This window comes from Heterodontus francisci, chromosome 32, assembly GCF_036365525.1.
Source record: "Heterodontus francisci isolate sHetFra1 chromosome 32, sHetFra1.hap1, whole genome shotgun sequence".
Lineage (NCBI taxonomy): Eukaryota > Metazoa > Chordata > Chondrichthyes > Heterodontiformes > Heterodontidae > Heterodontus > Heterodontus francisci.
In genome coordinates, this window is record NC_090402.1 from 48,100,299 (window position 1) to 48,124,059 (window position 23,761).

At 43.3% G+C, this 23,761-nt stretch overlaps 1 protein-coding gene across 1 annotated transcript; it reads left to right on the top strand.

Moving 5' to 3' along the window:
• The first annotated feature begins 667 nt into the window (after positions 1-667).
• Positions 668-23,147, top strand: pole3 (polymerase (DNA directed), epsilon 3 (p17 subunit)). Its single transcript, XM_068011895.1, has 5 exons — positions 668-744; positions 1,598-1,672; positions 14,382-14,467; positions 18,304-18,422; positions 22,675-23,147. Exons 2-5 carry the CDS (start codon positions 1,607-1,609, stop codon positions 22,860-22,862), a joined length of 459 nt encoding a protein of 152 aa, XP_067867996.1. The 5' UTR covers positions 668-744; positions 1,598-1,606; the 3' UTR covers positions 22,863-23,147.
• Positions 23,148-23,761: the final 614 nt, after the last annotated feature.

Sequence of the window (23,761 nt, forward strand, 5' to 3'; positions counted from 1 at the left end):
TTACATTTTTTACAACCTTTTCTTTTGCATTTATTTCATTTCATCTTAGTTTGTTCAGTTTGCTTACCCACCGTTTTTTTTCCATGTTTGCACTTGCTGCTGTTCAATATTCAGTCCGTTAACACCTTTTCTGTACTAATGCTTTGTCTTTCAACACACCATTAACATATTGTTTGCCTTTGCTCCATGACCTTTTGGTCAGCTATGTGGCCTTGTCCAATCTACACCTTCTCCTTTGTTATCTCTTGCCCCACCCCCACCTCACGTGCTTATAACCTGTGACATTTTTAATATTTGTCAGTTCCGAAGAAGGGTCACTGACCCGAAACGTTAACTCTGCTTCTCTTTCCACAGATGCTGCCAGACCTGCTGAGTGGTTCCAGCATTTCTTGTTTTTATTTCAGATTTCCAGCATCCGCAGTATTTTGCTTTTGTAAAAATACTTCATTCCCAATAGCGGAGAAGAGTCAAGGGATGCTAGAGGATTTTACTCTCATACACTGGATGTGGAGCTGTTGATTTTGGGGGTAGAGACTTTAAGCACGTGTTTCCTTCTTAATTCTTTTAAATCTCCCTCCCGCGTCATTTTCCAAACCTTACCGCCCGTGAACCAGGCGCAGGAATATGACGAGCTGGGTGGGGATGAGGTCACGTGATCTAGCCGCAGCCAATCAGCAGGTTTGCTTGGGGGTCAGGGGTGAAAGCAGAAGGTTTGCTTGCTGACGCGCTCGAACGACTAACTGGGTGAGTTTACGGGCGCGCGGTTCAAGCTGGCATTAATTATTTTCATTCAACCGTTTTGTTTACCGTTTGGCGAGTTTGTTAACCTATTATTAAAGGAACGGGGAAGCATGGTTATGAGGAACTGGTCCAAATCCGCTGGTTGTCTTGGCAACCAGTCCCATTTCTCCTCCCTCCCTCCCTCAGGTACAGTGCCGCATTGTCGGGGTGGGGGGATGGTAGTGATGGGGCTACAACATTGCGGGAGTGGGCTGTACTGAGGAGTGCCGCACTGTCGGAGTCGCCGTGTTTCGCATGAAACCATCTTCCATCTCAGATGGATCTCAAAGATCCAATGACACAGTTCCTAGGAAGAACAGGTCCTGATCAGTGTTTTTCCCTCAGCCAGCATCAGTGGTCATTTATCCCACTGGAGTTTGTGGGAGCTTGCTATACAGAAATTGGCTTCCGTGTTTGCGACATTACAGCATTGACAGTTCTTCCATTGCAGTGACTGTAAAGCACTTTGGGACGTTCGGGGATCATGAAAGATCCACCCCAGTATAGAATCTCCCACGTTGAATGCATCCCAGTGATACGTATTGCATTTATACCTTAGATCATCTGGTAATGTGAGGGAAGCCATGAAAATGCCTTCCCGGCCAGTCAGTGCTCAAACAGAAAGGAATACATTGCTTATTGTACCTTTCAATCAAAAATACGTGGCTATCTCCAATTTGGTCCAAATTTGGTCTTGACCAATGATGTCTCACACACGAGGGTTTGGGTAGTTCTGGAGTTGCGAGGAAATGCCTGAGCTGCCCCTGGATTGTCACATTTCTAACAATGTGAATTGGTTTCTGTATTTGTGGTTTAGGTGAGAAAGATGGCTGAGAGACCAGAGGACTTGAATCTGCCAAATGCAGTGATTACCAGGATTATTAAAGAGGCGGTGAGCACTGATAGAATTTCTCACGGTTTAGACAGGGATCCGTAATCACAGATTTTACTCATTTAATTGCTTAAGATTGATGAATTGTATTTTTATACCTACTAGACCTGACTGCTATTCATGTGCAACTAATAGCTGGTAAATGCATAATTTATTTTCTGAATAAAAGCAGGAATTCTTACAACTGCTTAAATCACTGGTTGATAGAAAATGAATTATGCTTTTCATGAGATGATTTGCTTTTAAATTGTGAAGCAGGGTGTGATCTCAGGACTGCAGTAAGGTTTAGCCGAGTTTAGTAAGAAATATGAGGTAAAGACTTATGAACAGAATAGAGTCTTTATTGTGTTTTTACTTTCACTTTCTCTTTCATCTCTGCTGGCTCAAGTGAACGATGCGTACGATGCAATTCTCAAAACACTACTTCCAAAATGTAAACAATTAACTTTAAACAGAAATAGTTCACTTTGTAACATAGTCACTTAACTATGGAGGACGTTTTTTCTCACGAGCAGGATATCATCTGACATCAGTGTAGTCTCATTTGACTCGTTCTTCATCTGACCTATCAATGTCGAATTAGATTCAATGTTTGCAAGTGATGTTTTCAGTGCCTTGAAGAATGACGCATTTCTTGTGGTGATTTGTGAACCATGCTTAGAAGTGATCATTGATCTTTTTGTGTTGGTCACAACAAATGGTTGGATGTCGTAAGGAGTTGTTTGTTTTCCAACATGGCCATCATGTTTCACAAGTACTTACCTCCAGGCTTAAGCGGTGTAGCTCTAAGTTTCATGTTTCGCTCTGCATTTACTTTCATTCAATCCTTCTGTTCTTGATTACGTTCGCGTACATGTTGATCATTAGCTCCACAGGGTAGCTCAGAAAGATGTGTGCACATAGGATGTGCAAAGATGAGTGCAGCTGGAGGTTTTCCAGTACTCAAGTGAGGAGTCATAGAGTTATACAGAACAGAAACAGGCCCTTCGGCCCACCGTGTCCACGCCGGCCATCAAGCCTATCTATTCGAATCCCATTTTCCAGCACTTGGCCTTGTATGCTCACTTTGTAATTAAGAAAAAAAGTGATATAGCTCTTGCTTCCAGGACTTGTTCTCAGCTGTAGCAGTATCCCTTTTTCAAGCTTTGCGTAAATCTTTAGACTTCTCCATTAGCTTTTGGCCAACGGGGTGTGGCTTTCCAATGAGTGAACCCTAGGTAATTTGCAAATTTGCTGAACTCATCGCTGTTGAATGGGGGTCTGTTGTCACTTGTTGCCATTTGAGGGATTCCAAATAAGGCGAAGATCTGGTCAAGCTTTGGGATGACAGCTTTCGTTGAAGTTTTTTTTATGTTCATTCTTGGGTTGTGGGATTCGATGGCTAAGCCAGCATTTATTGTCCATCCCTTATTGCTCTTGAGAAGGTGATGGTGAGCTGCCTTCTTACACCGCTGCAGTACATGTAGGGTAGGTACACCAACAGTTCTGTTAGGAAGGGTGTTCCAGGATTTTGACCCAGCAACAGTGAAGGAACGGTTCCAAGTCAGGATGGTGTGTGGCTTGCAGGGGAACTTGCAGATGGTGGTCCCATGCATCTGCTGCCCTTGTCCTTCCAGGTGATAAAGGTCGCTGGTTTGGAAGGTGCTGTCTAAGGAGCCTTGGTGCGTTGCTGCACTGCATCTTGTAGATGGTACACACTGCTGTCACTGTGCATCGGTGGTGGAGGGAGTGAATGTTTGTAGATGGGGTGCCAATCAAACTGGCTGCTTTGTCCTGGATGGTGTTGAGTTTCTTGAGTGTTGTTGCAGCTGCACCCATCCAGGCAAGTGGAGAGTATTCCATCACACTCCTGACTTGTGCCTAGTAGATGGTGGACAGGCTTTGGGGAGTCAGGAGGTGAGTTACTCGCCTCAGGATTCCTAGCCTCTGACCTGCTCTTGTAGCCACGGTATTTATATGGCTGCTCCAGTTCAGTTTCTGGTCAATGGTAGCCCCTAGGATGTTGATAGTGGGGGATTCAGCAATTGTACTGCCATTGAACGTCAAGGGAGCTTCTCTCTTGTCGGAGATGATCATTGCCTGGCACTTGTGTGGTGTGAATGTTACTTGCCACTTATCAGCCCAAGCCTGGATATTGTCCAGGTCTTGCTGCATTTCTACAGACTGCTTCAGTACCTGAGGAGTTGCAAATGGTACTGAACATTGTGCAATCATCAGTGAACATCCCCACTTATGATGGAAGGAAGGTCATTGATGAAGCAGCTGAAGATGGTTGGGCCAAGGACACTACCCGGAGGAACTCCTGCAGTGATGACCTGGAGCTCAGATGATTGGCCTCCAACAACCACAACCATCTTTGTTTGCGCTAGGTATGACTCCAACCAGCGGAGAGCTTTTCCCCTGATTCCCATTGACTCCAGTTTTGCTGGGGCTCCTTGATACCATACTCTGTCAAATGCTACCTTGATGTCAAGGGGCAGTCATTGTCACCTCACCTCTTGAGTTCAGCTCTTTTGTCCATGTTTGAACCAAGGCTGTAATGAGGTCAGGAGCTGGGTGGCTCTAGCGGAACCCAAACTGAGCGTGACTGAGCCAGTCATTGCTAAGCAAGTGCCGCTTGATAGCACTGTTGACGAGACCTTCATCACTTTACTGATGATTGAGAGTAGACTGATGGGCGGTAATTGGCTGGGTTGGATTTATCCTGCTTTTTGTGTACAGGACATAGCTGGGCATTTTTCCACTTTGCCAGGTAGGTGCCAGTGTTGTAGCTGTACTGGAACAGCTTGGCTAGGGACGAGGCAAGTTCTGGAGCACAGGTCTTCAGTACTATTACCAGAATATCGTCAGGGCCTTTGCAGTATCCAGTGCCTTCAGTCGTTTCTTGATGTCATGCAGAGTGAATCAAATTGGCTGAGGACTGGCATCTGTGATGCTGGAGACTTGAGGAGGAGGTTAAGATAGATCATCCACTTGACACGTCTGGCTGAAGATTGTTGCAAATGCTTTAGCCTTATCTTTTGCACTGATGTGCTGGGCTCCCTCATCATTGAGGATGGGTATATTTGTGGAGACACCTCCTCCAGTTAGTTGTTTAATTGTCCATCACTATTCACAATGTGGCAGGACAGCAGAGCTTAGTTCTGATCCGTTGGTTATGGTATTGCTTAGCTATGGCATGCTGCTTATGCTGTTTGGCATGCAAGTAGTCCTGGATTGTAGCTTCACCAGGTTGACATCTCATCTCATTTTGAGATATGCCGAGTGCTGTTCCTGGCATGCTCTCCTGCACTTTTCATTGAACCAGGGCTGATTCCCCCGGCTTGATGGTGATGGTAAATTGGGGACCCCATGAAGTCTCCGGCCATGAGGTTACAGATTGTGGTTGAGTGCAATTGTGCTGCTGCTGATGGCCCACAGTGCCTCATGGATGCTCAGTTTTCCATTGCTAGATCTGTTCGAAATCTATCCCATTTAGCACGGTGATAGTGCAATACAACACGATGAAGGGCATCCTCAGTGTCAAGACTGGACTTTGTCTCCACAAGGTCTGTGTGGTGGTCACTCCTACCAATACTGTCATGGACAGAGGCGTCGAGGTCAAGTATATTTTTCCCTCTTGTTGGTTCCCTCACTCCTGCCGCAGACCAGTCTAGCAGCTGTGTCCTTGCACACTCGCCCAGCTCGGTCAGTAGTGGTGCTACCGAGCCACTCTTGGTGATGGACATTGAAGTGTCCCACCCAGAGTACATTCTGCGCCCTTGCCACCCCCAGTGCTTCCTCCAAGTGCTGCTCAACATGGAGGAGTGCTGATTCATCTGCTGAGGGGAGACGGTAGCTGGTAATCAGCAGGAGATTTCCTTGCCCATGTTTGACCTGATGCCATGAGACTTCATGGGGTCCGGAGTCGATGTTGAGGACTCTCAAGGCGACTCCCTCCCGACTGTATATCACTGTGCTGCCACCTCTGCTGGGTCAGTCCTGCTGGTGGGACAGGATAGACCCAGGGATGGTGATGGCAATGCCTGGGACATTGTCAGGTATGATTCAATGAGTATGACTATAATCAGGCTGTTGCTTGACTAGTCTGTGGGACAGCTCTCCCAGCTTTGGCACAAGCCCCTAGTAAGGAGAACTTTGCAGGGTTGACAGTGCTGGGTTTGCTGTTGTTGTTTCCGGTGCCTAGGTGGATGCCGGGTGGTCTGTCTGGTTTCATTCCTTTATTGACTTTGTAGCGGTTAGATACAATGGAGTAGCTTGCTAGGCCATTTCAGAGGGCATTGAAGAATCAACCACATAGCTGTGTCACATGTAGGCCAGACCAGGTACGTACAGCAGATTTCCTTCCCTAAAGGACATTCGTGAACCAGATGGGATTTTACAACAATTGACAATGGTTTCATGGCCATCATTAGACTAGCTTTTAATTCCAGATTTATTAATTGAATTCAAATTCCACCATCTGCCATGGTGGGATTAGAACCCATGTCCCCAGAACAATATCCTGGGTCTCTGGGTTACTAATCCAGTGACAATACCACTATGCCACCGCCTCCCCAATAACTAATTCCACGATTGGGAATCTGTTGTAGTCATCAGTGACAACAAGCAGGTGTTCACCTGTGAGCAAATCTGTGAAGTCAACGTGAACTTCATGGTCCTGGAAATAGTTCAGACATCTTGAGAGGATCATGAAGACTTGACATTGTGTTGGCTTGACATATCAAGCACTGATTGATTTTGTGCTGTACCATGCGGTCAATTCCTGGGAACCATACCTTTTCCCTAAGGAGTTGTTTGGTCTTGATATTTCCTAGTGTCACTGAGTGTGGAATGACGGTACAGTTGTTGTATGATAGAAGATCAGATGTGGTTGTAACGGTTAGCTCATTTCAAAAATCGTGAAGACCTTATAGTGTGTGAGCGATTTCATTTGTAGACGCTCTCTCAATCACGTCTTTCCAGTTTTGTGAGTCCATAGCCTTCATATGTAGTTGCAAAGCCTCATCTTGTTTTATTGCTTCTTTGATGTCAGCTAGTTGTAGCGACATTGGCACCACAGTTAGGCTTACGTAATTAAGGTGTTATTAAGATGTTGTTCGGCAACCTTTTTCTCATGACTAGTAGGACCAATTGTCAGCAACGGATGTCGCGAAAGATAATCCACTGGGTTGAACTTGCCTGGCTGATACTCAACATGGAACTCTTACTCTTGTAGTTTGAGTATCTATTCGTGTGGGTGGTTTGCTATGTGGATTGTTGAACAAGCTCGCTAGTGGTCTATGGTTGTTTAAACTCGCTTCCATATAAGTAGAGGTGAAAGTGTGAGATATGTGATTGAGAGTGCATCTCTCTCTGTTTGCAAATAACTTTGCTGTACAGGCATTAGCGATCTGCTTGCCATTGCAACGATTGATGGGTTACCAGTCTTGCCTTTCTGCACGAGAACTGCACCTAAGCTAACTGAGCTTGCATCCACGACTAGCTGGGTGGTTTTCTCAGGGTCAAAATAGGCATTGGTGCAACTTGCTGACAAACATAATTTGATCTGGTGTGTCCCCTATTTTAGTGATTTAGTCCATTTCCAGTTGATTGTCTCTTTTGTCAGATCGTGTAGGGGGCCAGATAATGTAGCGAGTTCAAGAATGATGTGACTACAGTACATGATGAGTCCTAGCAGACTTGCACGTATGTAGGGTCTGCAGCATTTGCAATAGCTTCAACTTTCTGTGGATACTTGTTCACCACTGAACACATGACTGAAGAATACAATTCTGCTTTTATTAAACAAGCACTTGTCTTTGTTCAAGGCGAGGTTACATTCTCTAAGATGTTGTAGGCATGCATGTAGTGATGTCTCGAGTTCACTTTCAGTGCGGCCATAGATGGAAATATCATCACTGATGTTCAGCATTCCTTCAAGTCCTTGAAGTGCTGAATTGACTCCAAAGTTGAAAGTGCGGGAAAATGGGATTAGTTTGGACAGGTGCTTGATGGTCAGCGCAGGCACGTTGGGCCGAAGGGCTTGTTTATTTTTAGTTTAGTTTAGTGATACAGCACTGAAACAGGCCCTTCGGCCCACTGAGTCTGTGCCGACCATCAACCACCCATTTATACTAATCCTACACTAATTCCATATTCCTACCACATCCCCACCTGTCCCTATATTTCCCTATACTAGGATCAATTTATAATGGCCAATTAACCTATCAACCTGCAAGTCTTTGGCATGTGGGAGGAAACCGGAGCACCCGGAGGAAACCCACGCAGACACAGGGAGAACTTGCAAACTCCACACAGGCAGTACCCAGAATTGAACCCGGGTTGCTGGAGCTGTGAGGTTGCGGTGCTAACCACTGTGCCGCCCCAGTTTATGTGCTGTAAAACTCTATGACTCTTGTGTCGAAAAAGTCCGATGTGAGTAGAGAATAGAGTAAGATATCTCGATTCTTCTGCAAGCTCGATTTGATGCATTTGAGGTCAAATTTTGCACTATTCACTTTCTCTATGATATCATCGATTATCAGTGTCTAGTGTCTTTCTCGTGTATGGTTCATTGTACAGTGATCGCATATCAATGTAGATTCTAATCTGGTTCTCCCTTTTGGGTTTCTTGACGACTTGTATGAATGAGATCCAAGGGGTAGGCTCATCCCCATCTTTCTCAATAATGTCAAGGCCAAGAAGGCATTGACATTCCTTCTCTGTCTGTTTCCTGACATTGGTCGCCCAGCACAACTGGGGGCACATTAGGGTCTACATGCAGCTTGCATGTAACACCTTTGTTTGCCGATACCACTGAAGCGATCAGTATACAATTTGAGAGTGTTTTTGTTAAGCGTAGGAATCGCGTATGTGACTGCAATCACGTGCAGATCTGTTGCTGTGTGGAAACTGATAAGCGTGTCACATTCTCCAGATATGACATAGAATAGAGTATTTATTCTAGTGTCTTTGAATGAGACTGGGGTTTCAAAAGTCCCAAAGATTTTCAGCGGTTTGTCACTGTTGTAAGGGAAAATGTTCGTATTCTCTGGTTTGCAGGAGAATGGTGCAACTCTGAAATTGGTTGAATGTTTTGACCCCCATGACATTGAAAGACTCTTCTGAATCTATGAGAGCATCTACTGTCCAAGCAGCCAATGGTTACAGTCACACTTCGCTGTTGCTGTGTCTGAGAGAGAGCTCAAAAGTACATTCAATGTCATCCGCTCCTACATTGGTACATTCTGTCACCTTTTTGCTGTGGTATGCATACGTGGCACCCTTCTGTTGGTATTGGTCTTTGTAGTTGATTTTGCCGATGAGCGACAAACACGAGGTTCGATTTTCCACAAGCTTTACACTGTGTTTACACTGTCAGGTATGGGTAAGTACCACCGCAGTAGAAACATTCTTTGGATAAGTCGCCACTCGGTTTGTGAGATGGCTGTTGTTGCTTTGCAGGTAGTTTCCTGGCACATGAATGATGAATAGTGTTCATAGGAATTGAACTTGGAGTGTGGTCGTTACTGTTAGCAGCCTCAACTACTGTAGCTCTGGATTCTTGAGAGCGATAGTGATCCTGTAACTCCAACAGCTTTGACAGCTTTCTGCCTTTCTTCAGTACTTTTTGGCATAGTTGACTAGAGAAGACAGCCTTTGATGATTTGTGTTTTGATTTCTCATTCGACATGTTCAACGTCAAAGTCACATTTGGTTGCAAGAAGCTCGACACCATCCAGGACAAAGCAGCCCGCTTGATTGGCACCCCATCTACAAACATTCACTCCCTCCACCACCGACGCACAGTGGCAGCAGTGTGTACCATCTACAAGATGCACTGCAGCAATGCACCAAGGCTACTTAGACAGCACCTTCCAAACCCGTGACCTCTACCAACTAGAAGGACAAGGGCAGCAGATGCATGGGAACACCACCACCTGCAGGTTCCCCTCCAAGTCACACACCATCCTGACTTGGAGCTATATCACCATTCCTTCACTGTCGCTGGGTCAAAATCCTGGAACTCCCTTCCTAACAGCACTGTGGGCGTACCTACCCCACATGGACTGCAGCGGTTCAAGAAGGCAGCTCACCACCACCTTCTCGAGGGCAATTAGGGATGGACAATAAATGCTGGCCAGGCCAGCGACGCCCACATCCCATGAATGAATAAAAAAAAAAGTTGGCTCAGTCGCGTGCAATATTTGTCAGTTGTCTTGTTTGCTTCTTGCTTAGTGCGTTGGAAGACAATGTTTTCGTATATGGTATTTTTCTTGGGTGTGAAGTAGGTCATCAGTGCATCTTTTACTGAGTTGTAGTCATTTTGCACAGGCATAAGTGTCTCAAAGATATTTTCTAATTCTTCACCTCCATAGTGTGGAAGCAAGGCCTTTTTCCTTGTGTCATCTGTGATTGCGAAACCTGCCATCGCGCCTTCAAAACGTCAGATACTTTTGCCAACATGGGGATACGGATAATGGCTCTGAATGTACATCAAAAGGTGGTAGGTTGGGCATGGACAACACCATATTGATCAGCAACGCAGTGATCGTGCATGATCAGGGATCCGGGATTGCATTCCTTTCAGAGGAAACTTCTCTGCAAAGATCCGAGATTTTTTTTTGATTGATCTCTCCAAAATAACTATCCAATGTGTGAGTATATGCTGTAAAAACTTCCTGTGTGTCACTCTAATACAGTGTCCAACTTAAAATACTGTCTTCATAAAAACAGACAAAAGACTTCCAATAATTTCATACCCGAAAGCAATGTTTCCGGTTTTTCACCATCCTTTTTCTATTTATCTCGCTGCCATTGTGATGTTCTCTGGACTGGAGTGAGGTTTAGCCGTGTTTAATAAGAAGTATGAGGCAAAGACTGTGACAGAGGCAGCATGCTATTGAACATAATGGCATCTTGTTTATTCAGTTTTTACGTTCACTTTTAGCTCCCTTCGCTGGCTTGTGTGCATGGTAGCTTCAAGTGAACACTATGCACAATGCAATTCTCAAAACACTTCATAGGGTAAATGAAATTTGGCAGTGGAGTTAACGGTTTGTGAAGAAAGTATTAAAAAATCTGAAAACTTTGGAACATCCATCAGCGTTCTATCTTGCAAGATCAAATACAGTAGGAGGGAATAGATCATTGGGGGTGAATGGGAAAGGGATGGATTTATTTCTGTATGGTGTGTGATAAGGATTTTTTTTTTTGGATTCTCTTGCTGGTCATGGCACACAGTGAAAATTGATTACTAATGGTTTCTGCAAGCTGCAGAGTATGTACTTTTTTATCCTTTCATGTGAGCATCACTGGCATGGCCAACATTTGTTGCCAATCCCTAATTGCCCTTGAGAAGGTGATGGTGAGCTGCCGCCTTGAACCGCTGCAGTCCATCACTTGTAGGTACACCCACATAATAATGTAAGAAATAGAAGCAGGATAGGCCATCCAGTTCTTCGAGCCTGCTCCGCCATTCAATAAAATCATGGCTGATCTCATTGTGGCCTTAACTCCACTTTCCTGCCTGTCCTCACCATAACCCTTGTAGACCAAAACTCTGTCTAATTCAGCCTTGAATATATTCAATGACCCAGCCTCCACTGCTGTATGGGGAAGAGAATTTCAAAGATTAACTACCCTCTGAAAGAAGAAATTCTTCCTCATCTTAGTCTTGAAAGGGAGATTCCTTATTTTGAAACTGTGTCCCCTGGTTCTAGATTCCCCCACATGGTGAAGCACCCTCTCAGCATCTACCCAGTCAAGACCCCTCGGAATCTTGTGTTTCAATAAGATCACCTACCATTCTTCTGAACTCCAGTGAGTATAGATCCAACCTGCTCAACCTTTCCTCATAAGACAACCTTTCATCCCAGGAATCAATCTATTGTATCTTCTCTGAACTGCTTCCAATACAAGTATATCCCTCCTTAAGTAAGAAGACCAGAACTGTACTCTTTACTCTAGGTACAGGCTTACCAATGCCCTGTACAGTTTTAGCAAGACTTCCCTACTTTTATACTCCATCCCCCCCCTTGCAATAAATGCCAACATTCCATTTGCCTTCCTAATTACTTGCTGTACCTGCATAATAACATTTTGTGACTCATGTACAAGGACACCCAGTTCCCTCTGTACTGCAGCATTCTGCAATATTTTTGTGGGAAAATGCCACTTTGTAATGTCCCATTACCTAAAATGTAGTTGAGAAATACTGTTTAAACATCCATTACTCAAAAATCTGATCAGAGGAATCTGAGTTATTTCACAATGTTCACTCCTGCCCTCTGTAAACCTGTGTCTCCATATAAGCCGTCATAATCATATTCACTGCCAACCTCTTGACCTTGCTGTCTACCTTGACCTCTATTCCCATGGTGTTGATCACTGATAAGGCCATCTCTGATCACTTCCTTGTATCTCACATCCTTTATCCATTCTCAATTGTACTTCTTTCTGCATCCACACCTGCAAAAAAAACCTGTTTCCTGCCCCCCCTCCCCCCCAAACACCTCCAGTTGCACATTCAAACTCGCAATAGCCCAGCTTTTGGCCCTCCATTCACCACTATTATGCAGCTGTTGATTTCCTTCACTACTACTTGTCTCCACCTATTTGTGTTTTTATTCTCAGCAAAATCTTTACTGCTCATCACAGTCATTACCCCTAGCATCTACTTATACTCCTCCAGTCCAAGGGCACAGATTGAGTGTATATGGTTTTAAGTGGGTTTCCATTTTTTGTTAAAACTTGATGAACCTATATTTTAAAAACTAGAAAGAATTTCATGGACATTGAATTATCTGGAGATTGTTGAACTTTGTGGGTTTTTTGTAAAAAGGAGATCAACAAAAGGTTGAGCAGTAAACCATTTTTTTCCAGTGATTTCAAGTAAACATAGCAGGGGGTAGTGTTATGACAAGACAGGATTTATGATTATCCTGCAAAATGTTCGTTTACTTTTGAACTGTTAAAAGAGGCAGCTGGAATTTGCTTATTGACATGCCAGGAGATCAGAAGAAAATCCAGACAACTGTTACCTCTCTTTGAAGAAATCGTGAATGTTTGCAGAAACCTTGCATCTTTAAAAGAACTTTGCGTCGAATGTGTGAGAATGGAGATGTTTGTTGCTGCACACCTGATGTAAGACCTATGTGAAGCCTTCTGTAATTGAATTTCTTTGAACGCCTACCCAAACAGACTGTTCATCAACATCGTCTGGAAAGATTCCTAGTGGCAGCCACCTATTCAACTTGATACACCTTGCCAAAACAAAGACCTTCCTTTCATATCTTCTATGCAGTCTAAGTTATTTTTTTTCCCCCTTCTATTTCTTTGTAACAGCTGTAAATGAAAAAAAATTTTTTCCCAGTTAACCGGTTGTGTATGTGAGTGTGAGGGCTAGGATTTAAAATAAGGGGTTTAAATATTTTAATTTGCCTATATATTTACTTCATTATTGGTTAGGACTTGGTTTATAATAAATTATAATAATATTAAAGGTGTGCTTTAAAGGTTGGTGTGCTTTATTCTGGGGACAAATAAAGTATCTAATTGACTGTTTTGGTAAGTAGGCAAATTTATTGAAATGTTGTGACCTGTAGAGAAGTGGGACCGAATTAACAGTGCACTCCTCCCGCCTCGGTCGTAACAATGGCACAAGGCTAGTTTAACCGGCCTTCACCAGATCTGGCTGGACCCATTGAGTCACTTCTGCCAAATCGCTCACTACTCAAATATCATCTTGGAGAACAGATAACCACTGCCTTCCACAGCTTTTTTTTTCTCCTCTACCATCTGCCTCCTTAAACCCCTCTCCCCTGCCCCCTTCATCCTCACCTCCAGCATCAAATGGGAGGAGCTCATAGATTTCTTTGTCGTTAAGTTTGGGATTCTCCGTTCTTGTAGCTTATACTACTTGCTTCCCCTTCTCTTTTCCCCCCAAGCTAAGTCCCCCTAAAGGCTACTCGCAGTTCTGGTCCTGGACTCATGTCTTTTCAGTTTTTATCTCTGTGTTTCTATGCATAGCAAAGTGAAAAGGAAGAGTTGGCCCTTCTGGGTTTGTATGACATGGAAGTGAATGGCAAGGGGTGCAGACTGCTCATTTTCCACATATCCGGAGTGAATGGCAAGGGGTTATGTCTGCTGGGTTTGTATGCAGATCTATTTGCTTCTCACGCTGTAAAATGGTTTGGCCTACTGGGTTTTTATACAATTGGAGTGAGCAGGACGGGGGTTAAATCCATTGGCTTTCGATACAGTTGGTTTGGTCCCTTGGATTTCTGTGTAGTCGGAGTAATAGGAAATGCTGGTTTCCTTGAGCTTTTGTACAGTGGAATTGAGTGAGAAGGGATTAGTCATGGAAATTGAGTTGAGGAGCAATGTTTATTTGCAGTTTACAGTAAGAACAAGTAGAACAAATGCAGCCTTTGTTACCTGAAGGGGATACTTGGATAATCAATGCAAGGGAAGCACTTTACATTGCTATATGACATCACTTAAGGACTTTAGATTGGTTAATGGGGTGAGGGAATGTAGAGTTCCAAAAGCCCCAGGTTAAAAAGTAGTATGTTCTCGGAAGTCAAATATCAGCACATGATCAAGAAAATTGTTGTATGTTGGCTATATGACTAATAAATTACTTTCTGTTTTCTAAATAGTCATGCGCAAAAGCTAGTTTCTGTTCTGTGTATCTGCAGTTGGATTGATTTATTTCTTCTTTTAGCTTCCAGATGGAGTGAACGTCTCAAAGGAAGCCCGCAGTGCAATATCTCGAGCAGCGAGTGTCTTTGTTCTTTATGCAACCTCCTGGTAAGAAACTCCATATGAGCATAAAGCTCAATAACCATACAGCTGGTTGTTGATTCTGTACTAACTTCCTTTTGTTTAGCACAATGGCAAAGCTTTGTTTTTGTGACTTTTTGTGAATTTAGTGCTCATCCAAGTGAAAGATGTAAAGGAAGAAAGAACTTGCATTGATATAGCACCTTTCATGACCTCAGCAAATCCCAAAGTGCTATCAGCATCAAGCACCCCCCCCCCCCCCCCACCCCCCCAGCTGAGGAATTGTATGGTTACAGACACATTTAAGCTCCCCTCTATTCTGTCCTGTCAAAAGTTGGCATGTGAGTGAGTATCCCAATTTAGTGCTGCTTAATGAGCAGCTTTGTTCTTGAGATCTATGAGACATTTGAACTGATTTTATGTAGGACCCTACAATTAACACCTCACTAGGCTGGATTTAAACCCAGATTTTAATTCTGGAAGATCATGAAAAGCTAGCTTTGCAATCTACTTACCCAACCCCCTTGAGCTATTCTCACATTCTCCATCTTAGAAATCAATGAAATAAAATACATTTACATCATTTTGTCTCCTGCACATATCGCTTCTGCCATTTCACCATCTCCTGTTCTGCTTTTAAGCACTTTACAAAACATTCTATTTTGTTTCCTATGTGCGTCGTCATTCTGGTGGTGCATGTTTTTCTTTATTCCCTCTTCCTCTTGTTCTGTTCCTTAAATGTGGTTCATTGGTAATATCTTTAGTTTCAAGGAATGGTTCAACACCGGAAACATTGACCGATGTGTCTTTCGAACAGGTACTGCTTGACCTGCAGAGTGTCTTAAGTGTTTTGTCTTTGTTACGGATTTCCCGCATGTGCATTATTTTGCTTTTCATTCATCAGAAAGATAGAAAGCATTTAAAATGTGTGGAAAGAAGTACCAAGGAGAAGGGACTGGGGGAGGGAGCCGAGAGAGTATGGCCAAGGCAGTTGAAGGCTTTGTCACCAATGGTGGAGAGGAGTGAGGGGGCGGATGTTCCTTCCAAATCATTCAATGTCTCACACCCATGTTATTCCTTGTACAGTTCTTGACTCCTGTTCCTCATTAGAGGTCCATTAACTTAAGGGTATCTGGCACACATCAGGTTGAGGCATCCATCAACAAATTTGACTTGGCCATGTTAAGTATGACCATGTCTTGCTGTCCTCAATCAAAACTACCTATTACTCCAGGATCAGTTCAAGGATAGCCCAAGGCTCTTTTCCCCCATAGATAGCCTCTTTAAAGCTCTTTTCCCCCACCACTTCTACCTGTGCCTCCCAACATCAACAACTTGCATTTAATAAGTATCTTTAATGTAAAGAAATGTATCAAGGTGTTTCACAAACAGTCATAAGGAAACAATCACCAGGCCAGGAAGGGTGAAATTAGTGACCCAAAGATTCTGAGGAAATTTATAAAAGGGAAGAAAGAGTTTGAGAAGCAGAAAGGTTTAGTGAGCGAGTTCCAAAGTAGACAGACAGCTAAAGTTCTGCTACTCATGGAGGGGTTGCACTAAATGTCAGAGTAAAAGGAATGCAGTGTCCTGGTGCATGACTTGCAAGTTAGTATGCAGGTACAGCACGTAATTAGGAAAGCTAATAGAATGTTATCGTTTATCGCGAGGGGAATTGAATACAAAAGTAGGGAGGTTATGCTTCAGCTATACAGGGCATTGGTGAGACCACATCTGGAGTACTGTGTACAATATTGGTCTCCTTATTTAAGGAAGGATGTAAATGCGTTGAAGGCAGTACAGAGAAGGTTTACTAGACTAATGCCTGGAATGGGTGGGCTGTCTTATGAGGAAAGATTGTACAGGCTAGGCTCGTATCCGCTGGAATTTAGAGTAGGAGGCGACCTGATTGAAACATATAAGATCCTGAGGGGTCTTGACAGGGTGGATGTGGAAAGGATGTATCCCCTTGTGGGAGAATCTCAAACTAGGGGTCACTATTTAAAAATAAGGGGTCGCCCATTTAAGACAGAGACGAGGAGAATTTTTTTCTCTGAGGGTTGTGAGTCTTTGGAATTCTCTTCCTCAAAGGGCAGTGGAAGCAGAGTCTTTGAATATTTTTAAGGCAGAGGTAGATAGATTCTTGATCAGCAAGGGGATGGAAGGTTATTGGGGGTAGGTGGAAATGTGGAGTAATCAGTTCAGCCATGACCTTATTGAATGGCGGAGCGGGGTCGAGTGGCCTACTCCCACTTCTAATTTGTATGTTCGTAGGAAGGGATATAGGGCTGGAAGAGACTGCAGAGATAGAGTGCTGGGAAGTTTTGGGATTGGGGGTTTGATGGTGGCGGATTTCAAGATGAGGACAAGGATTTTAAATTTTGTATGGGATCAGCAGCTAATATAGGTGAATAAGGACAGGTGATAGAGGAGCAAGACTCATTGTGGGACAGAGTACCTGCAACAAAGTTATAGACAAGTTGGATTAATGGAATGTGAGAGGCTAGCAAGGTAATTGGGTCAGGATGTGACAAATATATGTCAGTTGGTGGAGGAACTGAGTTGTGGTGAAGGTGAAAATAAGCTATCTTGATAATGAATAGAATGTAGTGTTTAAAGCTCAGTTCAGCTTGAATAGGAGGCCAAGGTTGCAAATGGTCTGAAATAAGAGCAAAATACTGAGGATGCCTGTAACTCTGAAATGAGAACAGAAAGTGCCAGAAATACTTAGCAGGTCTGTGGAGAGAGAAACAGAGATGAAAGATCACAGACCTGAAACATTAACTTTGCTTTTCTCTCCACAGATGTTGCCAGACCTGCTGAGTATTTCCGGCACTTTCTGTTATCATTGCGAATGGTCTGATTTGGCCTGAGAATGGTAGAGGGGGTGGAGTCAGCAGCACAGGAATTTTGTGGTAAGGACCAAAGATGATGGCTTTTTATATACCGATGTTGAATTGGAGGAAGTTTGACTCATCCTTAACTTGATGTTGGTCAAGCAGCCAGACAACATACCAGCAGTGGGAGGTGGTGGAGAAATAGGATCAGCATATATATGAAAGCTGTGCATGTGAATGATGTCATCAAGGAACAGAATGTATATAAGAAGAAAATGCCAAGAATGGATTCTTGGTGCGGAAGCATAGTGTTTATGTCATTGGACTAGTAATCTAGATGCCTGGACTAATGATCCAGAAACATGGGTTCAAATCTCATGGCAGCTGGAGAATTTAAATTCAACTAAATAAATTTGGAATAAAAAGCTAGTGCCATTAACATTGATCATGAAACTACCGGATTGTCGTAAAACCCAAGTGGTTCACTAATGTCCTTTAGGGAAGGAAATCCGCCGTCCTTACCTGATCTATCCTTTATGCGACTGCAGACTCACAGTAATGTGGCTGACTCTTAATTGCTCTCTGAAATGGCCTAGCAAGCCACTCAGTTGTATTCAAGAAGGCAGCTCACCACCACCTTTTCAAGGGCAATTAGGGAGAGGCAATAAATGCTGGCCTTATTAGTGATGCTCACATCCTGTGAATAACAGAAATTTATTCTGGAGGTGCTGTAGGGGAGGTAAGTGAAGCTTTTGCTGCAAATGCACTGGTTGCAAAAATAAAACCATGGATGCACTCAGGCAAGGGTACAAGAATTTTTTGGTGGAAGCTGAATAAAATGGCTTCAATTTCTTCAGTGCTTAATGGTACAGAGAGCCTTATGTTAGTGCTGAGGACTGTCTCAATGGTACGCTGAAAGATGTAGCTTGATTTTGCAGTTGTTGATCTAAGCCAGTGTATGGTGTATTAAGGACTGTATCATCCACAAAGGTTGTAAAGAGGGGCATTAAAGTCTATGCATCTTTCCAGCGCAAATAACTTTGCAATGAAGAGCAAAAGGAAAACGTTGAGTGCTTCTGATGTACTTGCGGCAATGGAAGAGATGGAGTTTGATCGCTTCATAACCCCACTGAAAGATGCATTGGAAGGTGAGGAACCTGTGATGTACTGTTTAGACTATTGAACAAATTGCATTCAATTAATAAAAAGGCCAGGGACATGACCATTCTACACATTTAAATAAGGATCCTAGCTACAAATTCTGGCTGCATTTCAAATGTCTCTGGTTTAGTTTTCTAATACAGAAAGTGACTTTTTACAGGTATGGGGCAATAATTTTGAAATGAACTGAAATACTGATGTCTATGGTCTATACAATTGCATCATAGAATGGAAACTGGATTCAGCATTTGAAACCAAAATTTGTATATGTGCCCCTCTGAGGACTGGATGAATGGAATACTCCTCTAGTTCGCTTACTTTTTCACCAAACTTTTGTGTTCAAGTTGAAGGATGGTAGAGTGGAACACATACCCATATTCAGAATTGAACACTCCCAAGAGTAATATAGGCAGCTCTGTCAGCAGCTGATTTCATGGCACAGAAACAGGCCAGGCGGGTGTGATAAGAAACTTGCACAAGGGATATCAAAATCAACACACAATTTTTACAATTATTTTTAAGAAAAAAAGATTGATCACGAACAGTGTGGACTCGTTGAAAACTGATTAACGGTGATGAGATCATTGAAAATAAGGAAATGGTGAACATGTTGAATACTTATTTTGCGTTAGTATTTACAGTAGAGGAAGCGGATAGAAGGCTGGACATCCTAAGGAAACTAATATTCAATCAGGGGCAGGGTGTCACCAAAATTAACAGAAGCAAAATAACAGTAATGAAGAAAATAATGGCACGATCTCCAGAATGGTCTTCATCCCAGGATTTTAAAGGAAGTAGGTGAGAACGTTGCAGATGCCCTAACTAATAGCTTCCAAAGTTCTCTTGATTCGGGAACTGTTCCTTTGGATTGGAAAACTGCACATGTCATTCTGCTATTTAAGAAAAGTGAGGGAGGGGAATTGAGGAATTATAGACCAGTTAGTCTAACAACTGATGTTGGGAAATTGCTAGAGTCTATGATTAAGGATAGAGCAACTGAACACCTTGAACATTTTCAGCTGTTCAGAGAGAGTCGGCATGGATTTGTAAAGGGTAGGGTCATGCCTGATGAAACTGATTTAATTTTTGAATGGTGACTAAAGTAGTGGACAGGGGAATGTCTATGGATGTTATTTGTATGGACTTCCAGAAGGCATTTGATAAATTCCTCCTTAAAGACTGTTAGCTAAAGTGAAGACAAATTATTGACCTGGTTAGGAAATTGCTGCATGGCAAGAGACAGAAGGGAGAGGTATCCCGCAGGGATTTGTGTTGGGATCTCAACGATTTGCCATATTATTAATGACTTAGACCAACTTTGCCGATGACATAAAGATATGTGGCATTGTAAGCAGTGTAGATGAAAGTATAACATTATGAAGATATATTAATAGATTAAGTGGGCAAAAAATGTGACAAATGGATTTCAATGTAGGCAAATATGAGGTCATCCACTTTGGACCTAAAAAGGGGTAGAACAGTGCTTTCTAAACATTAAAAAGCCAGAAACAGTAGATGTCCAAAGAGACCGGGGGGGCTCATATACAAAGATCATAAAATGTCAAGAATAGGTACAGAAAATAATCAAAAGGGCTAATGGAAAGCTGGCCTTTACATTTAGAGGACTGGACTACAATAGGGTAGAAGTTATGGTACAACTATACAAAGCTCTGGTCAGAACACACCTGGAATACTGTGAGCAGTTCTGGGCACCATACCTTAGGATCTGTTGACCTTGGAGGGGGTGCAGTATAGGTTTACCGGAATGATATCTGGATTCCAAGGGTTAAATTACAAAGAGAGATTGCACAAATTAGGATTATATTCTCTGGAGTTTAGAAGATTTAAGGGGTGATCGATTAAACGTTTTCAAGATATTAAGGGGAATGGACAGTTTCTCACTATTTACCCGCTTTTCGCTGGTTGGGGAGTCTGGGACAAGGGGGTGCAGTCAAAAAAATCAGAGCCAGACCTTTCAGGAGTGAAATGAGGAACACTTATTCACGCAAAGGGTGGTAGAAGTTTGGAACTCTATTCAGGAAATGGTGATTGATGTGTTCCACATTCTAACCACTCTCTGGATTCCCTACTGGACTTATTAATGATTATCTTATGTTTATGGCCCCTAATTTTGGACTCGCCACAAGTGAATAAATCAGTGAAACAATAATCTCTTGTTCCAAAAGAGCCACAGCCTTAGGAAGGAACTCCAGATAAGTCTCAAAGGCGCAACATCGAGGGCCGAAGGGCCTGTACTGCGCTGTAATGTTCTAATTCTAATTCTAACCCAGTAAATATGGCAAAAAAAAAAATAGTTGGTCTATAGCAAGAGTTTCCAATTCACTAACTCAGGACGCAAACAAATCTGATTAACAGAGCAGTTTTCCATGAAACTCAAACCTGTTCATAGGTTGAATAATGGATCCATTGGCATATTAACAAGTTTTTGAGGCCTAGCTAGGCCCGTTTCCAAATAACCAGACTAATACCAGATGGTAATGGGTAATCTGCTATTGAATCAACTACATGGGGGTCATAGAAAGCTGAAATAATCAAGCTTTCAAAACGAAATGTCTGGTTATAGTTTTAGCTACGATGCTAGCTATGAGAGGACTCCACTCATGTGGAGCATAGAAATATATTTAAGGCTGAGTTTGCTGACAATGCAACCACTAGGTGTCACAGTACTTGCACATGCACAAATGCAGCCTCATGCACTGAAATGTCACTGACTGACATTTTAGGCAGCTGCCAGGATTAAAGATGGCACTGCTCAATTTATCACAAAATTAAATTCAATCGCTGCGATCCCACTGTACCCCCAACAATATCCCAGTTCTCTTCCCCAGCACCGCCTCCCATGTCCGTCTGCTCACACCCGGCATCACTGCTGCCTTCCCTCAGCCACACGCTCTCCGCTTCAAACCCCCACCCACCTGTCGCCACTTGCTTCCCCTCGCCGTTTGATCCCCATCAGCAGCTCGCTCCACTCATTGCTTCAAACCCCAACATCCACTTGCTCCCACTCACCGCTTCAAACCCCCCCCTCCCCCACCCTCTTCGGCCACTCATTCTAGATCTCGCCACTTCATCGCCACATCCCCCACCCCACCCCCACAGGGGAAGCAGGGGGGAGGGGGGAAAGAGAGAGAATGGCAAGATAGGGCTAGGCAGGGGAGGGGAAGGAGACTGCGAGCGAGAGACCGAGGGGAAGTGGGAGGGAGCTGGGGGTGGGGGTTGATGAAGTGAAGCAGCAAGACCTGGAGTGAGTGGCTGGGGGCAGGGGATGGTTTGAAGCGGTATGCGGAGTGAGTGGCTAATGGGGATGAAGCGGGGCGAGGGAGCGACTGGACGATGTGGATGGGTGGATTGAAGTGGGGAGTGTGTGGCTGAAGGAAGGCAGCGGCAACGCCGGGAGCGAGTGGCGAGCAGTTTGCGCGGGAGGCAGCACCGGGGAAAGAGAAGCGGGATGACATTCCAGTACGTGATGATGTTTTCACGTGCATACGCAAATTAGTCCTGGCAAGAACGTAGGCTGCGCGTGTACAGCACCTCACTGATAGCAAGAGACCATTCTGCACATGTGCACTGCTGGGAGAGCTCTGATGACGTTGGGGCACTGGATGCGTTGTCAGGAGTCACTTTGTACATTTAAACTGAAGAAGCCTTGAAACAAAGTGTTGAAACTGAGAAATATGAGACTCACTCAGCCTTGTAGGTAGGAGCCTAAGACTAAGCACATTCCCAAATGCAGCTTACGCTGTTGCGATTTTCACATGCCTCATGTGGTCTTCCAGAACCAAACCAACGTTTGTTAGTGTGGGAAAAATGGACAATGAGGAAGTAAGTTTATTTCCCCATAATCCACTGCAAAGAGGAAATGGTTAAGTATCTGGGAGTTGGAACCTGGTGCATTTTTGGTTGCATGGAACTTTGTCAACAATTTCAGGTGTGGCATTTCTCTTGTCTTCCATAATATTCTCTTTCGACCTGCTTTTGACTTTTCCAATTACTCCAGACTTTGTTTTGAATACTCACTGATTCTTAGTGCTTTTATTTCTATTTTTTCCACACATTAATAGGCCTTCTGCCGTATTATTTTCTTATCTGGGCTCTGCTAAATTGATCACTTTTCCCCCTTACTAAGGATTCTGTGACCTAAATCCTGGGAATTGCTGATCCTATGCCCAAGGTTTATGATATTTAAAACCTCTTATGATCCTGCCTATTGCCCCACAGCTTACAAGCGAGAACAGAAAGGAAAGAAAGAAGCTTCAGAACAGAAGAAGAAGGATAAGAAGCCTGAGAGTGAGGAACATGACAAGAGCAAGGAAGATGAGAATGAGGAAGATACAGAAGAGGTGAAAATGGTGGAAGATGATGATCAAAAGGAGATAAAAAATGAGGAAGAGGATGTAGAAAACTGAGACACCTATGAATGCTATACATGTGACTAAAGGGAGCAAGAACAATGCAGTGTTTGGAGATTGGCTGCGATTACAAGTATTATCCCAGTACACTTTCGCAGCTCTGTTTAAGGGCTTTGTATCATCGTGTTGGGAACACTAAGGAGGCAGTGGTAAAGCTCCAATGTGTTCCTTCTTTGTTTTTGTATAGTTGGGTAAAATTGAAACCTTTTTCTATTTTGTTAATCATTTGAGTCATCTTTTTGTAAAATTGAATTTGTGAATAATACATTCAAAAGGACAATTTTTTTTATTGTATTATTAAGACACCTGGAATTGGCCAGTAAGGTTAATGTATTGATTGAGACCATATGGTTATTGGGTTAAAGTTGGTGGGTGAGCCAGCAACTGGTAGTCCATAGTCCTGTACTTCACTGAGTATTGTAAAATCACTCAGACCCATGGTATCCCTAACTATAGTATAGCTTCCAATTACATGTTAAATCAAAGTAAAACATTATATGCAAGTAGTGCCACATTTGTGAAGTTTCAGAATGGGAACAATTTGCATTGGGAGAAAACATCCCAAGTTGCTTCACTGAGGAGTAGGGAAAATGAATGCCAAGTCAGAGATTGGGAGAGGTCATCAAGTTTGGTCAGAGATGGGTTTTAGGAAAAATCTTAAAGGAGAGGTGGCAAGGTATAGGGAATGCCAGAGTAGGATGTATGTGCCTGATGGCATGGCTGCCAGTTGTAGAGGTGCAGGGAGGGGAGCACACAAAGCTGCAGTCAGAAGAATAAATAATTTGTTGAAGTTGTAAAGCTGCAGGTTACAGCGATTCAAAGAGAATATTAAATTGGAGACTGTAAGCCAATGTGAATCAATCAGGATAGAGGAAGCAATGGGTGAACTGATCTTG